The sequence below is a fragment of the Capsicum annuum genome, chromosome 6 (genome assembly GCF_002878395.1).
Source record: "Capsicum annuum cultivar UCD-10X-F1 chromosome 6, UCD10Xv1.1, whole genome shotgun sequence".
Lineage (NCBI taxonomy): Eukaryota > Viridiplantae > Streptophyta > Magnoliopsida > Solanales > Solanaceae > Capsicum > Capsicum annuum.
The window spans coordinates 133,181,486-133,201,113 of record NC_061116.1 but is presented as its reverse complement, the minus strand read 5'-3'; the positions used below and the strand labels follow the sequence as shown (position 1 = coordinate 133,201,113).

The window sequence follows — 19,628 nt, the reverse complement described above, 5'->3', positions numbered from 1 at the left end:
GATACTTGTTTGAATTAGGATATAATAAGGGTTGTGTATCTGAGTTGTGAAAGTGGAGGTTTAAGTGATCGATACTGAAAATCATGTTTTTCGATGCAGGGTCAGAGTGACCAGGGAGGTTCGAGTCCCCTTAATTATTATTTCATTATAAGGGAGGTTCGAGTCCCCCGTAAATCATTATAGGATCGGGTGCTTAAGGGGGTGTTTGGATTGGCTTTTAATAAGTAACTTATAAGCCAAAAGTCATAAGTTGGTACTACCTTACTTTTGGCTTTTGGCTTATTTTGACACTTTTAAACTTAAAAATAAGTGCTTAAAAACACTTTTTAACTTTTCCAAACACCACCAAAACTAAAAAAAAAGTGCTTAAAAGCCAAAAGCACCTAAAAATAAGTCAATTCAAACACCCACTAAGTCATCTTGGTATATGTTAGAGGATTCGAGTACCCCATATGGCATATATGAGATTATTCTCCGATTCGTGTTGCTACATGTACTGTGGCCCGACTAGGGGGTGAGATTTGGGGTCCATATAGCCCATGAGTATTTTTATATGACGACGATCTACACAATCCAAGTTAAATTTTTGTAAAGCATGTTAAGCCTTGTTCCTTATCCCGTTATATATGTATATGTGTGTGTATTTGATTAGCTGCATTATTTTTTGGGGGATGATTTTTAAACTGTTGATCATTCATTATGTTATCCTTATCACCAAGTTACATGCTAGCGTTCACCCCACTAACCGTCTTCGAATCTTGTATCCCCATGTGATGCAGGAACTGGTCATACTTCTACTTCTCCTACTCAGTGACTTGAATCCGAGACAGCTAGGAAGTCAGATTGAAGTGGTGAGCTTCCATTCTTCCGAAGACCCCATTTCATAATTATGGTTTCCTTTACATTTTGACTTTTTTTTGGATTTTATTTTTGGCTATTGTCGGGGGCATGTCTCGATACTTTATTAATATTCAGTTTTGGGTCATAATTTAGAATTCTTTGTTTGGCTTACTGTGGCTATTGGGCGGCATCGGTCGGTCGGTTGGACGGTCGTCGGTGTTTGGTTATGGACATGTATTTAAACTTTCTTAGACTGTTGAACGCTATCTTGTTATATGTTCAAAATTCAGTCGACCATGGAGTATGGTGTGTCTGGTTTGGTTAGGTTCAGAGAGTGATCTCAGGTCCACGTTGGACTTAAGATACCTGTCACGGCCAGGCCCCAGTTTTTGTCGTGACAGTTAGCCTTATTTTGACACATAGGTTCTATATTTATTGGTTTTAGTTGATTTTGGGACCGTTCATAAGAAGTAGGGATTTGTGGCTGAAGTGTTGCGAACCGATTTCAGCCTTCAAGGTAGGTTATGGCTTAACTCTTTCAGACTGAGATGGGTAGTAAATATTGGTACAAAATGTATGTTAAGGGCGAGAACTAATCATGATAAATGACTATTTATGTGTTGTGCACGTGTGGGGGCCTATATGTGATGTAATTATTGAAATGAGATATTTTGCGATATGTATGACCGTGTGGGGTTATATGTGATGTTGATAGCCTAAAATATATGTGAGTAATTGTATTGTGTGGTTGAAAATGTCTTTCGTGATACTATTGGCGTATTGTAATATATTCATACTTGTTGGCATATGAAACACTTGGAAATTCATGGCTAAATGAAAATAATGATTGAATATTTGCTCATGTGGTTGTGGAAAATAATGAAGTTTGTTTTTTTGTACAACAGTGTATATATTGTATATTTTATTGTATATTATTTTACATACAATACTGTCTTTTTATTATAATGTGCAATGTTATATATACAATTATTCATAATATACATAATTATACAATATACATATTATATATGATGTTTAAACAATGTATCAAATTGTATATGTGCGTATAAAATGAAGAGGAACAAAAAAATCATCGGAAAAAAGAGCTTGTATTGTATTATACAACACAATATACAAATGTATACAAAAAAAGGACTTCGTCTTCTTTATTGAATCCAAGCGTCCATAAAAAAAAAAACACTTCAAAACTACATCAAATCATCCAAAACTTCATATTTGGGCTCTTAAATACATAGTCGATCTTTTGCAATCATGTCCACTTGAAACAGAACTTGTTTACCAAAAATTGATTTTCAAATTTTGATGCTTGAAACTTCAATAATGGTTGAAAATCCAAAAAATTCGTTGGAATTGGACTACAGATTTTGAACACATAAACTCATGTACCATTGAAATTTGAATGAATGAAGTTTGAGAAATTGAACGATAAGTCACTGTTCATCTTATTCTATATTGTTAAATAAGCACTGACCTACAGATTATAAAGTAATATATTTATTTTATACAATTGAATCATTTTTTGGTAATGTAATATACAGGAGGCTAATGTAACATTGTTGGATGCACTTGTACTTAATTTTTTCTTTTTTGTATGCCTTCAACTTCATAGGTATTGAACTGAACACAGCGCCTGAGCTTTTAACGTTCTGGCGCAGATATTGACGGCATTAGTCAGCGAATTTCGAATACAACCGAAATGTTATATCGCTAATATCTCTTAAACAGTAGCAAAAAAAATGGCAAATTTATAACAAACAATTAGCTAGCGAACAACAGTTCCACGTTACCTACTCATCCCACCCGTACATCTGCACGTTCGGCAAGACCTTGAAGGTAAACTCTTTTAGCAATGCGGCTCCACTGACCCAGTGCCAGGAGACAATTAAAAGAAAATCATGGAGTCAGGCCATAGGAAAATTGCTTAACTGCAAGTTGTGAAACACGTCATTTTGAATATAGCTCACACTGAGTTTACTAAACCTACAGAAATCTATCAGTTTCAACTTTGAATAATTAGACTCTGTATCTAAACATATATCTTCGAAGCCAATCTTCACCTTTTTCATAATAATCCATTCTACTGAATGTTTGCTGTGGGAATTGCATCGCAGAAGCATAGGCCGAAGCACCACGCCATGCATCCATAATTGGATCTGTTGCTCTAACAACCTTTATAGGAGTTCCACATGGCCTGATCATCCCAATCCCTGCTTCCAAGCGCTCAGCCATACCTGGGTATAGACAACTCCCGCCAGTCACAAGTATTGAACTTGTCATTTTATCCTCCAAGCCTAGTCCCCAAGTAGGCAACCTTCTCAATGACACTCCAACCATTTCATCCAACCCCGACTGGTCTATCCCAATGAAGTTGGGATTGAATAAAACTTCAGGACATCTAAATCTTTCAACCCCAAGAATGATTTGAAAATCCTCCTTTGTTAGAGGATGGAAACGTGGCGCCTCTGTGGCAGAGGCTCCAGATTCAGATCCTGGGAAAAATGTAGGGTCGATTTCCTGTGCAGATATGTAATATCAGGATACATCTATTAAAGAACAATCCAACACATCGACTAATCGCAACATGAAGTGTCAAGTAAACGTATTAACCTGAAGCCTAGAGGAGATGCGAGTCAACTCAGCTTCATCCTGGTCTGGCTTATCATCGTCATCGTCGTCATTTTCTCTACTCATTAGCTTGTAGAGTTGCCAATCTTCATCCCTTTGGCCAAAAGTATCTTCACCTTTCCCTCGATCAAATGCTGCTGTGGTTAGCAAGCGCATTCTCTCTCTCTGGGCAGCATTCAACCTCTCCCCGCGACCGACGCCTCCAGAAACATTATTATTGCCATTTGAATGGTTACCATTTGTCTTCAATCGCTTTCGCTGGTCAAGTTTTTCCAAGAGCTCTTTGTATTTGGCTCGCAACTGCTCCAAATAGCGTTCTGGGTTTTCCCTTCACAAAATAAGATGAATTTATAAAATAGAGAGATATCGGAACATGAAATATAGCACTATGCAGAATAAATGTAATTAAAAAAAGGTTACTTTTTGCTTCATCTTTATAAATAACTAACATCCATTTTGAGAAGAAAGAGACACTACTGCACATTATTGTAAACAAGTTTAATAATGCTACAATAAACTAGCTCAAGTATTATCTGACAAGAAATACAACATACAGGCGCTTTTGTTCCTCAAGTTTCTTTTCCTTCTCCTTTTCTAACTCCTCCTCCAGACGCTTTTGTTTTGCTCGCTGCCGTGCTTCAGTTGTGGACTTAAGGAACACCTGTCTTCTCTTCTCCTTCAGCTATTAAGAAGTTTCAGTATTTTCATTTCAGTTAAAAAGTTTTAGTAATAAAAAGATGATTTAGAGTCCGTTTGGATAGGATTAAAAAATTAGTTTTTTAGCTTAACTGATTAAAAGCTTAAAATAAGTGCTTATAAATTAAGCAGATAAGTGTTTGGATAGAAGTGCTGAACCTGAAAAAAAAAATTGTTGATGCGTTTGGTAAACAAGTGATATTAAACATTTCTTCGTTGTCAAAATGACTTAAATGTCCTAAAAGTTGTTAACACCATAAATAAGGTGAATTATTTATAATTTTTAATTCTAATAATTTAAAAATAATGATGGATTCGCTGAATACAAAGGAGAAAGATAAAGAGGAAACTGGAGGGAGGAGACAGAGAAGCGGCAAAGAGAAAAAGAAAGAAAAAGCATATATTTAAGGATTACAAGTCCAGGGTATTGTTAGAATTCAGGAAAATATAAGTGATAAAATAGTAAATGTTTTGGTCAAACCTAAAAAAATTTTAATCTAAAAAGTAAAAAGTTGGGGTACCCAACTTCACACTCACACTTATTGCTTTTTTTAATCAGCTTTTAACTTTTTTTTAAACACTTTTTAATTTTACCAAACACCTAAAAAGGCTAAAAAAGAGATTAAAAGCTGATTTGACCAGATTTTAATCCTATTCAAACGGGCTCTTAGAAAATAAGTGGAAGATGATTTTGCACAAAGTTGACCAAGATTGAAGTGGAGGAGACAATTCCAACAACAAATTTAGATACAGCAGCTCTCATTTTGTTTTAAATCTACTACATAAAGGACCAGTTAAGTTCACGAGACAAAGCATATGGGAATTTAAGTATAATATCTTACAAAAGATTAGCTATTAAAACACTATCATTACATGCATTTATTTCTCATACGAAGTGCATTAGTAACACCACAATATTCAGAATGTAAAGAGAAAAACAATTGGATATCAATTTCTTTACCATCACAGAATTTTCCGATATACAACTACCCACCAACAGTGACTACCAATATGGAGATATACGAGCATACCTGCTCCGCTGAAAGTTCATCATCAGGTATATCAATGAGATAATACTTCTCAGCTGCGGAAGCATCCACTTTCTCTTCACTTGGAACTTGCTCACCCTTGGCCTTCCGAAGTGATTGAGTAACTTTTGCAAAAGCGGATTCCACTTCACGTTTAGAAGTATAACCTCTACTCGCAAGGAACAACACAACTTCATCATCCTCAATGTTCTTGAGCTCCTCTAAGAGGAATTCCAAGCCTTTTAATTCATTTTCAAGCTCATTTATTTTTGAGGATCGTTTTGCTTCAGCCATCTCACGCAGTCTTTGACTTTGTTTCTCCTTCAAAGCTGCCTTTCTAGCAATTTCTTCTTCTGATGGAGGCTCTTCAGCGGGTGATGGAGTCCAAGGAAGCTGCCAACATCTGGTTTTTTCTTCAGCTTCCATATGCCCCCTCTGTCACAATAAAATCAAATACTTTACCTCCGGAGACCAGAGAGAGAGAGGCTGGGCGAGAGATAAGTGCTAATTACCTGAAATACTTGAACCTCTGAAGCATAATCTGCAGCTACGTAACAGTGTTCCATCTTCAGTTCTTCAACCCTTTCCCATGTAAGCTTTGATCTGTTTAAGCATTTAAAAAATGAAAACTGAGAAGCAGCCAAAAGTTCATAGCAACATCATGAATTTCAAAGAATTTATAACCCTACATGTGATGAGGGTACTTCAGTGAAAGAAGCTGCTTCAGATAATCAGTGACATGATATCCACCAACGTTAGTTCGACAGCACGCTTCATAGACAGGTTCTCCATTTATAAACTGAAAATACAACAAATTACGTCATATGTTAGTAGCATATGTTGAGAACTGAGAGCCTACTGCTAGCAAAAACTGCATCGTGATATGTCAAGCAAAAATTAGCCCAAAAGTCTATGAGGTCTTACATTGGTCTCTTTCACATACTTGGGACCTGCACCAAAAGGGAAAAGGGCCAAAATTGCCCTCAACTATGGAAAATGGGGCAACTTTACCCTTCATTTGCAAATGGTCCCAAATATGCCCTTGCGTTAATAAAGTGGGTCATTTCCACCCGTAAAAAATAACAGACCTCCGTCTCATTTTTTAACCCATCTTAATTTATACAAGTGGGAAATAAAGATAAAGATCCAAGAACCTATCTAAGACGTCCCACTAACCCAATTACCCGTTCCAGTCATGACAACATACAACTAGTTTCTCTTTCACTGTCAATCTAGACTGCTAATCTGATACTTGTCCACACTCCACAAAGGCCTATACACTATCTGAACTGCAGTGTGAAAAATTTTAAACTCAGATGGACTCCTCCTTTCTCTCTTTAACCTTGTTAAGAGAATAAACAAGGGGGCAGCCCGGTGCACTAAAGCTCCCGCTATGCGCAAGGTCCGGGGAAGAGCCTGACCACAAGGGTCTATTGTACACAGCCTTACCTTGCATTTCTACTAGAAGCTATTTCCAAGGCTTGAACCCATGACCTCCTTGTTAAGAGAATTGCAGATAATATTTTCGTTCTCCTAGCAAATATCTTAAAGTTCATAGATTAATTGAAAAAAACTATATTCCTCATTCTACCAGTTTAGTAGAACAACCATTCCATTGACATAACTACAACTACTATACAATACACTTTTATCTTGTCCGTTTTTCTGTCTTCGTTTTGTACTCTCATATATACTACCAAACCAATGTTCTTTTCTTTTCTTTTCTTTTCTTTCTGTTGATTTGGTTTTTTCACCGGGGAAAAATGAGTTTTGTTGTTTGTAAAGAATGGATCTTGGGCCTAACTCTACCTCAAAAGCTAGCTCGTGAGGTGAGGATTGCCCAAGCCCATATAAGGAAACCAAGTACCCATCCTTTTTTCGATGTGGGACTCTTAACACTCTCCGCATGCCCATTCTTTGTTAACTGGAGCATGAACAATATAATATGAGGGCCCAACATCGGTGAACAAAGAATTTGGATGGGCCTAACTCTAGTAACACTTGTTGGGTTTGAAATAGATAGGGCATCATGAGAAAGCTAATATAGTTGCAAACCAAGTAGATGATAATTCAAATATAAAAAAACGGCATCCCGGTGCACTAAAGCTCATGCTATGCTCAGGTTCTGGGGAAGGGGCCCACTACAAGGGTGTATTGTACGCAACCTTATCCTGCATTTCTTTCAGACAGAAGTTGTTTTCAAGGCTTGAACCTGTGACCTCCTGGTCAAATGGCAACAACTTTACCAGTTACTCCAATTGGTCAAGTAGATTATAATTCAGATGACAGGAAAAAAACATACGAAAAACATTATTGATATAGTTTGGCCAATTGAACTACATATTATGAAAACTAATATTGAAAACATAAAAATGTTGGGAGAAAAACTCCTAAACAAGACTCTTTAGTGACTACACTGTGGATTCTACTATGTTGTGGAATAAGAAGGATCCTCAATTTATAGTGGTACAAAATCATTCTTCCACAAAAGAGGTCAGCCAAATATGAAATAGAATTATATTTTCCTTTCAGGAAATGTAAAAGTAGTTATGGTAATACTTTTATTTTTCTTCAATAGAGAATTAAAACTCAAATTTAGTAAGAAAATCAAGGCAAAACCCCTAACAAATCTTGACAAAACATGATCCACTTTCTTAACTTGCATGATCTTCCTTCTCCACATAATCTCCATCACTGTTGCTTGTCATGGTTAAAAATAAGGTTTAAAATATAATGGTTAAAAATAAGATTTAAAATATCATGGTTAAAAATAAGATTTAAAATATCATGGTTAAAAATGGGTTAAAAATTAATTTTTTATTTTTATTTTTTTTTTGAAATGCAGCAGAAATGTTGAAAATATGGTTGAAACTTCTTCTCCAAGTGTAGCTGGACAAAATCATCATTATCATCAAATTGGTTGCAGTTTGATTTGAAACTATCTTGGATCTGTCTTTAATCTCGTTTAACCAAACCATTGGACCATTGGACCATTGAACCATAAACTCTGATACATTGTGAAAAATATAATAGAAGAATATTATTGAATTATTGTATCTAAATGATTACACGGAGATCCTATTTATAAACATCATATTATAATACTATTCTTCTCTTATATTTAAAAAAAATAACCCAGTGAGATATAATATAAGAATATTATTGAATTGTTGTATCCACATGATTACACGGAGACCAAATTTATACACACCACATTCCAATTCTTTTCCAAATAGGACACTACATTATAATCATTTTTCAAGTAGGATTCTATACGTTATTCCTATTTCTACTCATATTCTAACACTCTCCCTCAAGCTGGTGAATACAAGACATATGTACCAAGCTTGTTATGGATGTAATTAATAAGAGAATTAGTGATGGACTTGGTGAAGATATCTACAAGAAAACTGATAAGGACTACTCTGGACGTATGTTAGACCTCAATTGAAAAGGAACAAACTGGAAAAGTGGTTGGTAAAGTAGTAAACGTCGTTGAAAAGTTGATTTGTTGCTGGAAAATTGACAGAAACTGGTGTAAAACATATGGGTCATCTCAAAATCAAGAGATGAGTAGATCTTGAACAAGAAAGTCGATGAAAAACTAGCTGAAAACACGCCGAATTATTAGATTTAATGTCTGAGAACTGGTCACAATTTGAGAAAAAATTATATGGGTAGGGTTAGAATGATAGCACGACCGTACTGAAAAAGAGAAATAATATGGGTGGGGTTGAAATGATGGCATGACCCTATTGGAAAAGAGAAATTATATGAGTAGGGTCAGAATGACGGCACGAGCCTACCAAAAAAGAGAAATTATATGGGTAGGATCGAAATGCCAGCTCGACCCTACTGAAAAAGAAAAATTATATGGATAGAGTCAAAATGATGACACGGCCCTACACAATTCAGATCTGAGGAGCCACCAGAAAAGGGCACGGAACTATGCAAATCAGATCCAAGGAGTCACCGGAAAGACGCACAGTGCTATGCAATACAAATGTGAGAAAGTAGTCTAAAAAGATGTGCGATACTACCCAAATTAAATATGAAAAGTAGTTCAGAGAGATGCACGGTGCTACGCAAATTAGATATGAGAAAGCAGGCACCCAAAAGATGCATGGAGCTACGCAAATTAGCTAAGAGAAAATAGTCGCCGAAAAGAAGCACGATGGCCCAATCTTTTGTTAACATAATCATTGAATGGGCTACATATATGGATTATAGCAGCCCGCCGATAGCAGAAGCTATTTGATTTTCTACCAAGATCGCAGAAGCCCTGATACCATCTGAGAAATATAAGATAAGAATATTATTTGAATTGTTGTATCTCTATTTGATTTTCTACCAAGATCGCAGAAGCCCTGATACCATCTGAGAAATATAAGATAAGAATATTATTTGAATTGTTGTATCTACATGATTACACAGAGACCCTAATTATAGACACCATATTCCGATCCTTTTCCATATCGGACACTACATTATAATCCTTTTCCAAATAGGACTCCATATGTTATTCCTATTCCTACTTAAATTCTAACATTCATGAAATTGGCAACTCGCGAAACTTTCTGGCTAGGTAATAATCGAGGACTTTTCTCGTGCAACTCTCTCACTACTAAATTTAGCTTTGAAAGTTTTCTTCCACTTTGTATTTAAGGTTGGGATTTTTTTTTCTAAATTTTATATTTCAGATCTACTAATGTTGAATAAGTGAACGAATAATTTGGAGCTATGAATACAACAAGATACCCAGTGAAAACCCACTAAGTGGGGTCAGTGTGTACGCAAACCTTTCCTCTACTTTTTAGAGGTAGAGCGGTTGTTTTTGAAAGACCCTTGGCTCAAGTGAAGCAAATCAAAGTAGTAGTGAAAAGGAAGAAAAAGAATTGGCCCTGAAGAAACTAATAGGAAAGTAGGGTGGGACTGCAACATAAACAATAAGGTGTGACCACCTAAACATAGTAAACAATAGATGAAAACAGATACCAAAAACCAAAGACTACATGAATAGAATAATACTAGTCCCGGTGCTCTAGACTACCACCAAACTAAAAAACTGTAGGAATAGGTAATAGTTGAAGCTATGAATAGTTTCCCAATATTTAAATGTCACTTTTAAGTAGAGATTTTGAGATTCAGTTTATGATTTAACGTATGATGATGGAGGATAATGTGACTGTGGAGATCAGCGGGTGTAGTGAAGAAGAAAAGCTCTTATGCGTTCGAGTCATTGAATGGGTAATTAGGCTAGTGGGACAAGCTAGATGGATTTTTATTTTCCATCGATACAAATTAAAATGGGTGACAAATGACATGGAAGTCTGTTAGTTTTTAAGGGCACAGATAGTCCAATTTATTAATGGCAAGGGCATATTTGGGACCATTTGCAAATGAAGGGTAAAGTTGTGACCCATTTTCGATAGTTGAGGGGCAATTTGGGCCTTTTTCATTCTTCACAAATGACACATTCTTGCTTTACTTTTGGCATAGTCAACTAGGGGCAACACTGACACCTTTTAACATGTGATAACGGTTTGTTGAAGATATCATTAAGTAGATTAAAGTGTTTTCTATCTAGTATCAAAGCTTTAGAAAATATCATTATGCAGCATACCAAATAAAAAACTTGTCCTCTAGAAATTTTATAGCAAATTAAGGGGTTGTTAACGTCGGAATCTTTTTCGTCGGTGTTGTGCAAAAGTAAAATCACCCCACCGTTCCTCAACCTCAGGTAACTAAATTCCAAAAAAGAAGCTTCGCCAAACACCGCCTCATGTGTTGTCAGTACTATTGGCAGTTTAGACTCTTGCAGTGTTCAGGAATGCGCTCACATCGTCGCATAATGCGATGATGCGAAGCGAGGGGAGCCCCTCTCGCTACGTGTGGTTGATGCAAGCTCATCATGATGTTATTTTTAGGGTCAATTTTAAATTAAAAAAAGAGTTACTTCATGTTGATTTTATATTTAGGGTCAATTTTAAATTTAAAAAAATAGTTTGTTGCAGTGACTACCACTACTGCAATTTTCTGAGGTTAACTTTGAAGTTCATCATTGCGACTTCTTCACTTCAATGATGCCCTCGCATCGCATCACGCTTCGCGTAATGCGTGATGCAGAGCCTTGTCACTTTTTTCCGCATCATGAACACTGGACTCTTGTGACTCGTCGGTCTCATGCGTCGATGGGTAAACCCTTTTCATGCCATTTTTTTACTCCTTGGGTTCCCGTTCCCTGGTCAGAGTTTGAGACCACCCTTCTAAATTACTGTAATTTTCGACCACTGGGGGTAGGGTTCTATCATTCTAGAGTTGTTTCGGCAATATCTCTCTTCTCCGACAACTTTTTTGCGTCCAGTGAGTGTGAGCCATTGCATCCTCCAGTTTAATTTGCAAAATTTGTCGATTTTCTGGCCAGTTTCAGACTGCAAGCTTCACTAATGAAATAAAGGGTTCACTTTATCATTGTGTATTGATGAGTTTTTCCAGCAAATCAATTTTTTTTTATCGGGTAAATGATTTCACTGCGAAAATCGATCGTACACAAGAAGCATACCAAAAAGTAAAGAATGCTACAAACATATATTGTTCTCTACAGGCATTCAATCCTCTATACGACCCTGAACTACATGGGTGCACCCAAAAAAATAAGGATTGAAGACTACTACTCAACTGCCCAAAACTCATTTCTACCCTTTCAAACGCCCTCATGTTTCTCTCTCTCCAAATGATCCACATCAATGCGATGAGAACAACATTCCACACCCTGCCCTATCTCCTACTTCTTCCAGCCTTCCCCGCGAAACAACAGTAGTGAACAATCGGTCCTTCACAGATTTAGTTATCGCCTAAGACATACAAAACCAACTAAACATATCCACCAATGTCTCGTGACTTGGCTGCAAGTAGAAGAAGATTATCTTTAACTTCACCACCTTCTTGCATAAGTAACACAAGTTGATGCAACAACCTTCCTTTTACTAATACTTTCCATCGTCAAGATCTCTCCACTACCAGCTAACCGTGAAAAAGGACACCTTACTCGGCACCTTAGGAATCCAAATCACTTGTACTGGAAAAGCCTCCTCCACCCTCACCAAAAGCTTCTCATAAAAGGACCTAACAAAGAATACATCATTGTTACCCTGCTTATATCTCAATTTATTCGATCTACCCAACCGGCCCAAAATGCTGATAGAGAAGTGCTAACATCCTTTGAAACTCATTCACCTCCCAATCTTAGAAATCCTCCTGAACCTCAAATCCCAAAACATTTCACCTTCTTGTGTACCCCGTATCTGTTGGATTACCGCCTGACAGGGACCTATACATGCTCAGAAACTCATCTTTTTGTAAGATGTCTCCACACCATACATTTCCCCAAAAAGGGTCTCTTCTCCCATCCCCTACCTTGAAATAAATGTTCTCATAAGAATCTACCAATCCTTTCATGATATTCCTCAACACTCTACAATCAAATGCTAATGTGATATCATTGATTCTCCAACCCTATTCCATCGGCCCCATATTTATCTACAATCACTCCTCACCATAGTGATTGGACCTCCACCCCAATCACCACAACCATTTCCCCAACAAGGCTTTGTCGAAGACCCTCAAATCTTTTAACTCTAAACCCTCCCAATTTATTGGGAATTGTCTATCGAGCAAATGAAGCTTGCTTAACCCATTCGTTGAATCCCAAAGAAAGGTTCTTAGAAATCTTTCCAATTTTCCTATGACACTGATGGGAGCATGAAACAAAGACATACAATATGTGGAGATGCTTAGTAATGTGCTCTTAATGAGCACTTTTTCCCCGCCTTTGGAAAGATACCTCTTCTTCCAACCTGCAAGCCTCTTCTCGGCCCTCCGAACTACCGAATTCCACACACTAATGTCCTTACTTGAGGTCCCCGATGATAACCCAAGGTATGCAGTCGGGAGAGTCCACACCTTGCAATGCAAAACCTGAGTGAGCAACTCAATGTTGTCCATCTCGCCACCAGGAATGATCTCACATTTTCTGAGATTAATTTTAAGGCCAGACACCATCAGAAACCAAGTTAAGACTTGGCCTAGAAAATCTAGATGAGCCCAATCCACCCAACAAAACACTAAGGTATCATCTGCAAACAAAAGATGAGAAATCAATAATGATCCAACACCTTCAACCACAACACTGAACCCTTTCAAGTGTCCTCCTAGAACAACTCTATCAACAGTCCTACTAAAAGATTCCATCACCAAAATGAAGAGCATAGGTGATAAAGGATCCCCTTGCCTCAGACCCCTCACACTTTAAAAAAAATAAAAAATAAACACACGGGTTACCATTCACCAACACTGAGTAGTGCACTGAGAAAATATAAAAACGGATCCACTTTCTCGACTGTTCTCCAAAACCCATATTTAACATATTGAAATAAAAATCAAGGAACTATTGGTTTACGTTATCATAAACCTTTCCAAGATCCAACTTGCACACCACTTACGGCAAGACTGATTTCTTTCTCGAATCAACCACTTCATTAGCCACCAAAGTTGCATCCAATATTTGCCCTACCTTCCACAAAACCATTTTGTGAAGTTAATATTGTCTTGTTCAGAACCTACCTAAGTCATTTAAAAAGCATCTTAAATATAATCTTGTAGATACTTTCCACTAGACTAATAGGTCTATAATTCCCGATGTTATTAGCTCCCTTCCGTTAGGGATAGTGATAGTGAAAGAAGCATTTAAACTCCTCTCGACCAGCCTTCTTTCTTGGAACTCATCAATGATTTCCATAACACTGCTCTTACAATGCTCCGGCAATGTTGGAAGAGACCAAATAAAACCGCCAGAACTCGAGTCCTTGTCTCCCGGACAAAATCCCTCTCCAACTACCTATTACCTCTTCCAATGTGACTAAACGCTCCCCCCCCCCCCCCCCCCCCCCCCCCCCCCCCTCTTGACCAAACCCCCCCCCCCCCCCCCCCCCTCGGGGTTTAGCATATGGAATCAGATACTCTTCTGATCAACCTTTTTGGCTATATTTTGGGGGATTTTTTAAAATTTTTGGCTAGAACTCTTCAATCCAACATCTTGTAGCTTGATTTTGATGTTTGTATGGTTCCAAAAATACGATATTCGAACTTGAGCCCCATGATTACTTTGGAACCCTTACTTGGAGTTTCTAACTAAAGGTGGCAGAATTAGCCATGATGACATGACCACCCAAGTTTGGGCAGGTTAACTATTTGCTGCACCCATTTATTAGCTCAGCCATTTTGACCTGCCCAATTCAATCCCAACCCAAAGTTGACTAATTTGGGCTACATATATGGCCTAAATTAATCCATAATTAACCTTGACAAAATATTATAAAAGACTTTGTTTGATGTGTGTTATATATAACTAGAATAAACAGGAAAAAAATTTACAAGTTTTGTATAACAATGAAACAAAGAAATTAAAACGTGTTAATAGTTGCGCAGATCGGGCTATAACCCATTGCTTAGCCCATCTTGGCTCAACCTATCTCAGCCAAAGCAACCTTATTAACCAGCACATTCATTAACTCTACGCATATTTACTTATCTAAATTCAGGCCAACCCACCCATTTGACCCTCCTGGTTCTAACTGCTTCGTTTGGGAGATTCAGTAGAGTACCTGTGAAATCAAATCGTCTCAATTAAAACCTCATAATCTGATCTCCTTTTAAGTGAGTATCGGCATTCAGTTCCTACATCCTATGTTAGATGACTAGGACTGTGTTATGCTCAAGGTCTATTTCTTAACATGATATCAATACAGGCATAGGTTCTGATACGGGAATTCCTAGCTCGAGACCTTTCACACGAAGCCAAGAACGTGAGTTGCAACGACTCCAAGCCTTGTTCACATTCTTGGCCATGTGTGAGGCCCGTATGAACCCATCTAAGGACCTATATTTAATAAAATGTGAAGAGGCCTACCAAGACCCCAAACCCACCCACTTAAATGCCAAGGGTATTTTGGTCTTTGTCCCTCCTTTCTAAGTGACTATATAAGCCATGTAATAGGGCTAGTCTTGCTTTAGTTGATTCCTATTATTCAAGAAACACAAACAACAACAACAAACCCAGTGTATTCCCACCTAGTGGAGTCTGGGGGTAAGATGTACGCAGTCCATACCTCTACCTCTAAAGAAGTAGAAAGGTTGTTTCCGATAGACCCCCGGCTCAAGGCACGAGATACCACACAAACACATAGTAAAGCACAGAAGCAGATTACATAACATAAATACGTCACCCATAAGTAATATAAAACAGAGGAAAGCAGAGGAAAGCACACAGATTCGTAATAAAACATGGAACACAGAACACGGAATCATAACAGGAATAAAACCCCCACCAAGTAATTCCCTACACTAGCGACCCAAACTGGCCCTAGTCCTCTGCCCTAATTCGCGTCCTCCAGACCTTCCTATCTAGGGTCATGTCCTCGGTGAGCTGTAACTGCTCCATGTCCCGCCTAATCACCTCACCCCAGTACTTCTTCGGCCTACCCCTACCCCGCCTAAAACCATCCAACGCTAGCCTCTCACACCTACGGACCGGGGCATCCATGCCCCTCCTCTTCACGTGTCCAAACCATCTCAATCGGACTTCCCGCATCTTGCACTCCACTAAAGTCACACCAACCTTCTCCCGGATAGTCTCATTCCGAACTCTATCCCCTCTAGTCAGCGCACACATCCAGCGCAACATCTGCATTTCTGCCACCTTCATTTTTTGGATGTGGGAGTTCTTAACTGGCCAACACTCCGCTCCATACAACAGGGTCAGACGGACTACCACCCTATAGAATTTGCCTTTAAGCTTGGGCGGCACCTTCTTATCATACAGCACCCCCGACGCGAGCTTCCACTTCATCCACCCCGCCCCAATACGGTGCGAGACATCCTCGTCAATCTCACCGTTACTCTGGATCACGGACCCAAGATACTTGAAATTATCCCTCTTACATACCTCCTGTGCTTCCAGCTTCACTACTACCTCATTCTCCCGCCTCACGTCATTAAACTTGCATTCCACATACTCTGTCTTGCTTCTACTCACCCTGAACCCTTTAGACTCAAGGGTTTGCCTCCAGACCTCTAATTTGTCATTCACACCCCCTCGAGTCTCATCTATCAGAACTACATCGTCTGCAAAAAGCATACACCACAGCACCACCCCTTGAATACGCCGCGTCAACACATCCATCACCAACGCAAACAAAAAGGGACTAAGAGTAGATCCCTGGTGTAATCCTGTCAGGACAGTGAAATGCTCTGAGTCTCCTCCCGCCGTCCTCACCTGGGTTTTCGCTCCATCATACATATCCTTAATTGCTCTGATATATGCCAGCGGTACTTCCCTCACCTCCAAGCATCTCCAAAGCACCTCCTTGGGGACTTTGTCGTAAGCCTTCTCCAGGTCGATAAACACCATATGCAGATCCTTCTTCCTTTCCCTATACTGTTCCACCAACCTCCGTAGCAGGTGGATTGCCTCCGTCGTCAAGCGGCCGGGCATAAATCTGAACTGGTTTTCCGAAATAGACACTATCCGTCTCAGCCTCACCTCGACCACTCTCTCCCAGATCTTCATAGAGTGACTCAATAACTTAATCCCCCTATAGTTATTGCAACTCTGAATGTCCCCCTTATTCTTATAGAGAGGGATCATGGTACTCCACCTCCAAGCCTCGGGCATCTTTGCCGTCCTGAAGATTTCATTAAACAATCCAGTCAACCACCTTACACCAGCCTCTCCAACGAACTTCCAAAACTCCACCGGTATCTCATCCGGCCCCGTCGCCCTACCCCTTCGCATCCTGCGAACAGCCTGTCTAACCTCTTCTACCTTAAAACGTCTACAATAGCTAAAATCCCGACACTCCTCTGAGTGCTCCAGTTCCCCTAACATAATAGCTCTATCCCCTTCATCATTCAAGAGCCTATGAAAGTACGACTGTCATCTATTCTTAATGTGGCCATCCTCCACCAACACTCTACCGTCCTCCCCCTTAATGCACCTCACCTGATCGAGGTCACGACCCTTCCTCTCCCTAGCCTTAGCGAGTCTAAACAACTTTTTCTCCCCTCCTTTCCCCTGTAACCCTGCATACAAGCTCTCAAAAGCGGCCGTCTTAGCTGCCGTGACTGCCGACTTAGCCTCCTTCCTCGCAAGGTTGTACTCTTTCCTGTTTACCCGCTTCTCCTCTTCGTCCCTACTCTCCACCAACTTAGCATACGCCCCTTTCTTGGTCCCCACTTTCTTCTCCACCTCTTCATTCCACCACCAATCCCCCCAATGGTGCCCGGCCCGGTCCCTAGAAACACCCAACACCTCACTTGCATTCTCCCTGATGCACCTTGCCGCCCTGTCCCACATACTATCCACGTCCCCCCTACACTCCCACACCCCCATTCCCGCCAACCTCTCCTCTATCTCCCACGCATTCACTGGCGTCAGGCCGCCCCACTTAATTCTAGGTCTACACTCCTTACTCCTCCTCTTTCTATTCTTCTTTATACCCAAATCCATAACCAAGAGCCTATGCTGGGTCGAAAGATTCTCACTCGGGATGACTTTACAGTCCTTACACAACGCCCTATCTCCTTTCCTAAGCAACAAAAAGTCAATCTAGGTCCTGGCTATCGCGCTTCGAAAGGTGATCAGGTGCTCGTCCTTCTTCGGGAAGCCCGAGTTCACCACCACCAGCCCAAAGGCCCTCGCAAACTCCAATAGGGTAGCCCCTCTTCATTTCTCTCCCCAAAACCAAAACCACCATGCACATCACCAAAGCCTCCTAGTAACGCCCCGATGTGCCCGTTGAAATCCCCTGCTACAACAATCTTCTCCGAACTAGGCACGCCTCTCACCACCTCCTCCAAAGCCTCCTAAAACCGCATTTTCTCCTCCCCTCCGATCCCACTTGCGGCGCATAAGCACTACACACGTTCAGGGTAAACCCCCGAATGACCAACTTAATAGTCATCAACCGTCGTTGATCCTCCTCACCTCTACTACCTGACCTCTAAGCTCTTCATCTACTAAGATGCCAACTCCATTCCTACGCCTCTCGCTCCCAGAGTACCACAGCTTGTAACCATCCACATCCCTAGCTTAGACCCTACCCACTTGGTCTCTTGAACACACGCAATGTTGATCCTCCTCTTCCTAAGAATCTTCACAAGCTCTATGGACTTACCCTGAAGGGTCCCTATATTCCAAAACCCAACCCTCAGCCTACCGTCACTATCCACACGCCCTCCACTACCCCCCCCCCCCCCCGCTGCCAAACCTTGGCCTCCCTCCCACTCCCGCCCTCTCCTCATTCCCCGCCCCCACCACGGCCCCACGCCCCAACCCCCTCGGACATGACCCTATCCACCCATTACCACCCACAGCCACAACTACACGAAAGTATAAGAAAATATAAAGATATACACGGTGGTAGTATCAAAGCAGCAACAAGAAATACAAGGCTCACACACATTCAAAGAAATACTCCCGAAACAAAACTATACTCAATTAGGGGGCAAACACCACTGGACTCAACACCCACAGCCCCAAATACAGATTCCTAGCCGATAACCCAATCCAATGCAGTGCAAGAAACGACCACAGCAACAGCAACAAACAGACAACAGACAATATCCACAAATCCCACGCAAGTCAAGGTACAGGGGCTACTACTAGCATAATACTAAGAATGAAATATGAAATAATGAAATAAAATGAAATATGAAATAACGAAATAACAAAGGTTAGAAGTCACCAGGTTACGCTTGTAGACCAAGCCGGAAACCAATCCCAGTGTTGACCAGCTTCCGGGAGATTCCGGTGCTGAGATGGAGAGGCAAAAACTGAATTCTCACTAGTAGAGTGATACTAGTGTTGTATCTTGGCTAGAAACTAGGTTCTTGGGGTACTTTGAGTTCCTCTTGGTCCAAGTAAGAACTTGGTATTGATATTTATTAGTCTTCGGGTCCTTTCTCTTGTTAGGGTTCTTAGATTAATGAAGATTGTGTGTCAAGTTTCTTAGATTAATGAATATTGTGTGTCAAGTTTCTATCTCTTTCTTTGTAAATCTTGTTAACACTGTGTTGTTGAATATAAAAGTCTAGTGAAGCCATGTGGGGCTCTTTAGATTCGCTAGCAATATTGTCTTTGTTGTTTTTGTTGTTAAACTCACTTTTTTAGTTCAAACAAGTGTTGCAAGCCTAGTGAAGCCGTGTGTGGCCATTTTCGATTCACTAGCACTTTGTTGTTCATCTTGTTGTTCTTGTGTTGGTTGGAATCTCTTGATACACACTTAGCATTGTATCATTTGGTATCAAAGCTCAAGGCTAGGTTTTGTTCTTACAAAATCAATCTTGGGAAGCTCTTACCAA

At 39.8% G+C, this 19,628-nt stretch overlaps 1 protein-coding gene across 4 annotated transcripts in view; it reads right to left on the bottom strand.

The window, feature by feature from the left end:
* Positions 1 to 2,279: 2,279 nt before the first annotated feature.
* Positions 2,280 to 19,628, bottom strand: part of LOC107873328 (actin-related protein 5) — a 31,288-nt gene continuing 13,939 nt past the window's right edge. For 2 of the 4 annotated variants that reach the window (XM_047414893.1, XM_016720133.2), the window contains 6 exons: positions 5,900 to 6,009; positions 5,723 to 5,813; positions 5,214 to 5,645; positions 4,041 to 4,168; positions 3,469 to 3,814; positions 2,280 to 3,375 (listed from right to left, as the gene is read on the bottom strand). In XM_047414893.1, the coding sequence (XP_047270849.1) occupies positions 2,875 to 3,375; positions 3,469 to 3,814; positions 4,041 to 4,168; positions 5,214 to 5,645; positions 5,723 to 5,813; positions 5,900 to 6,009 (1,608 nt within the window). In that variant the 3' untranslated portion in view covers positions 2,280 to 2,874. The remainder of the gene's footprint in view (positions 3,376 to 3,468; positions 3,815 to 4,040; positions 4,169 to 5,213; positions 5,646 to 5,722; positions 5,814 to 5,899; positions 6,010 to 19,628) is intronic. The other 2 variants (XM_016720131.2, XM_016720132.2) reach the window with 2 other exon arrangements.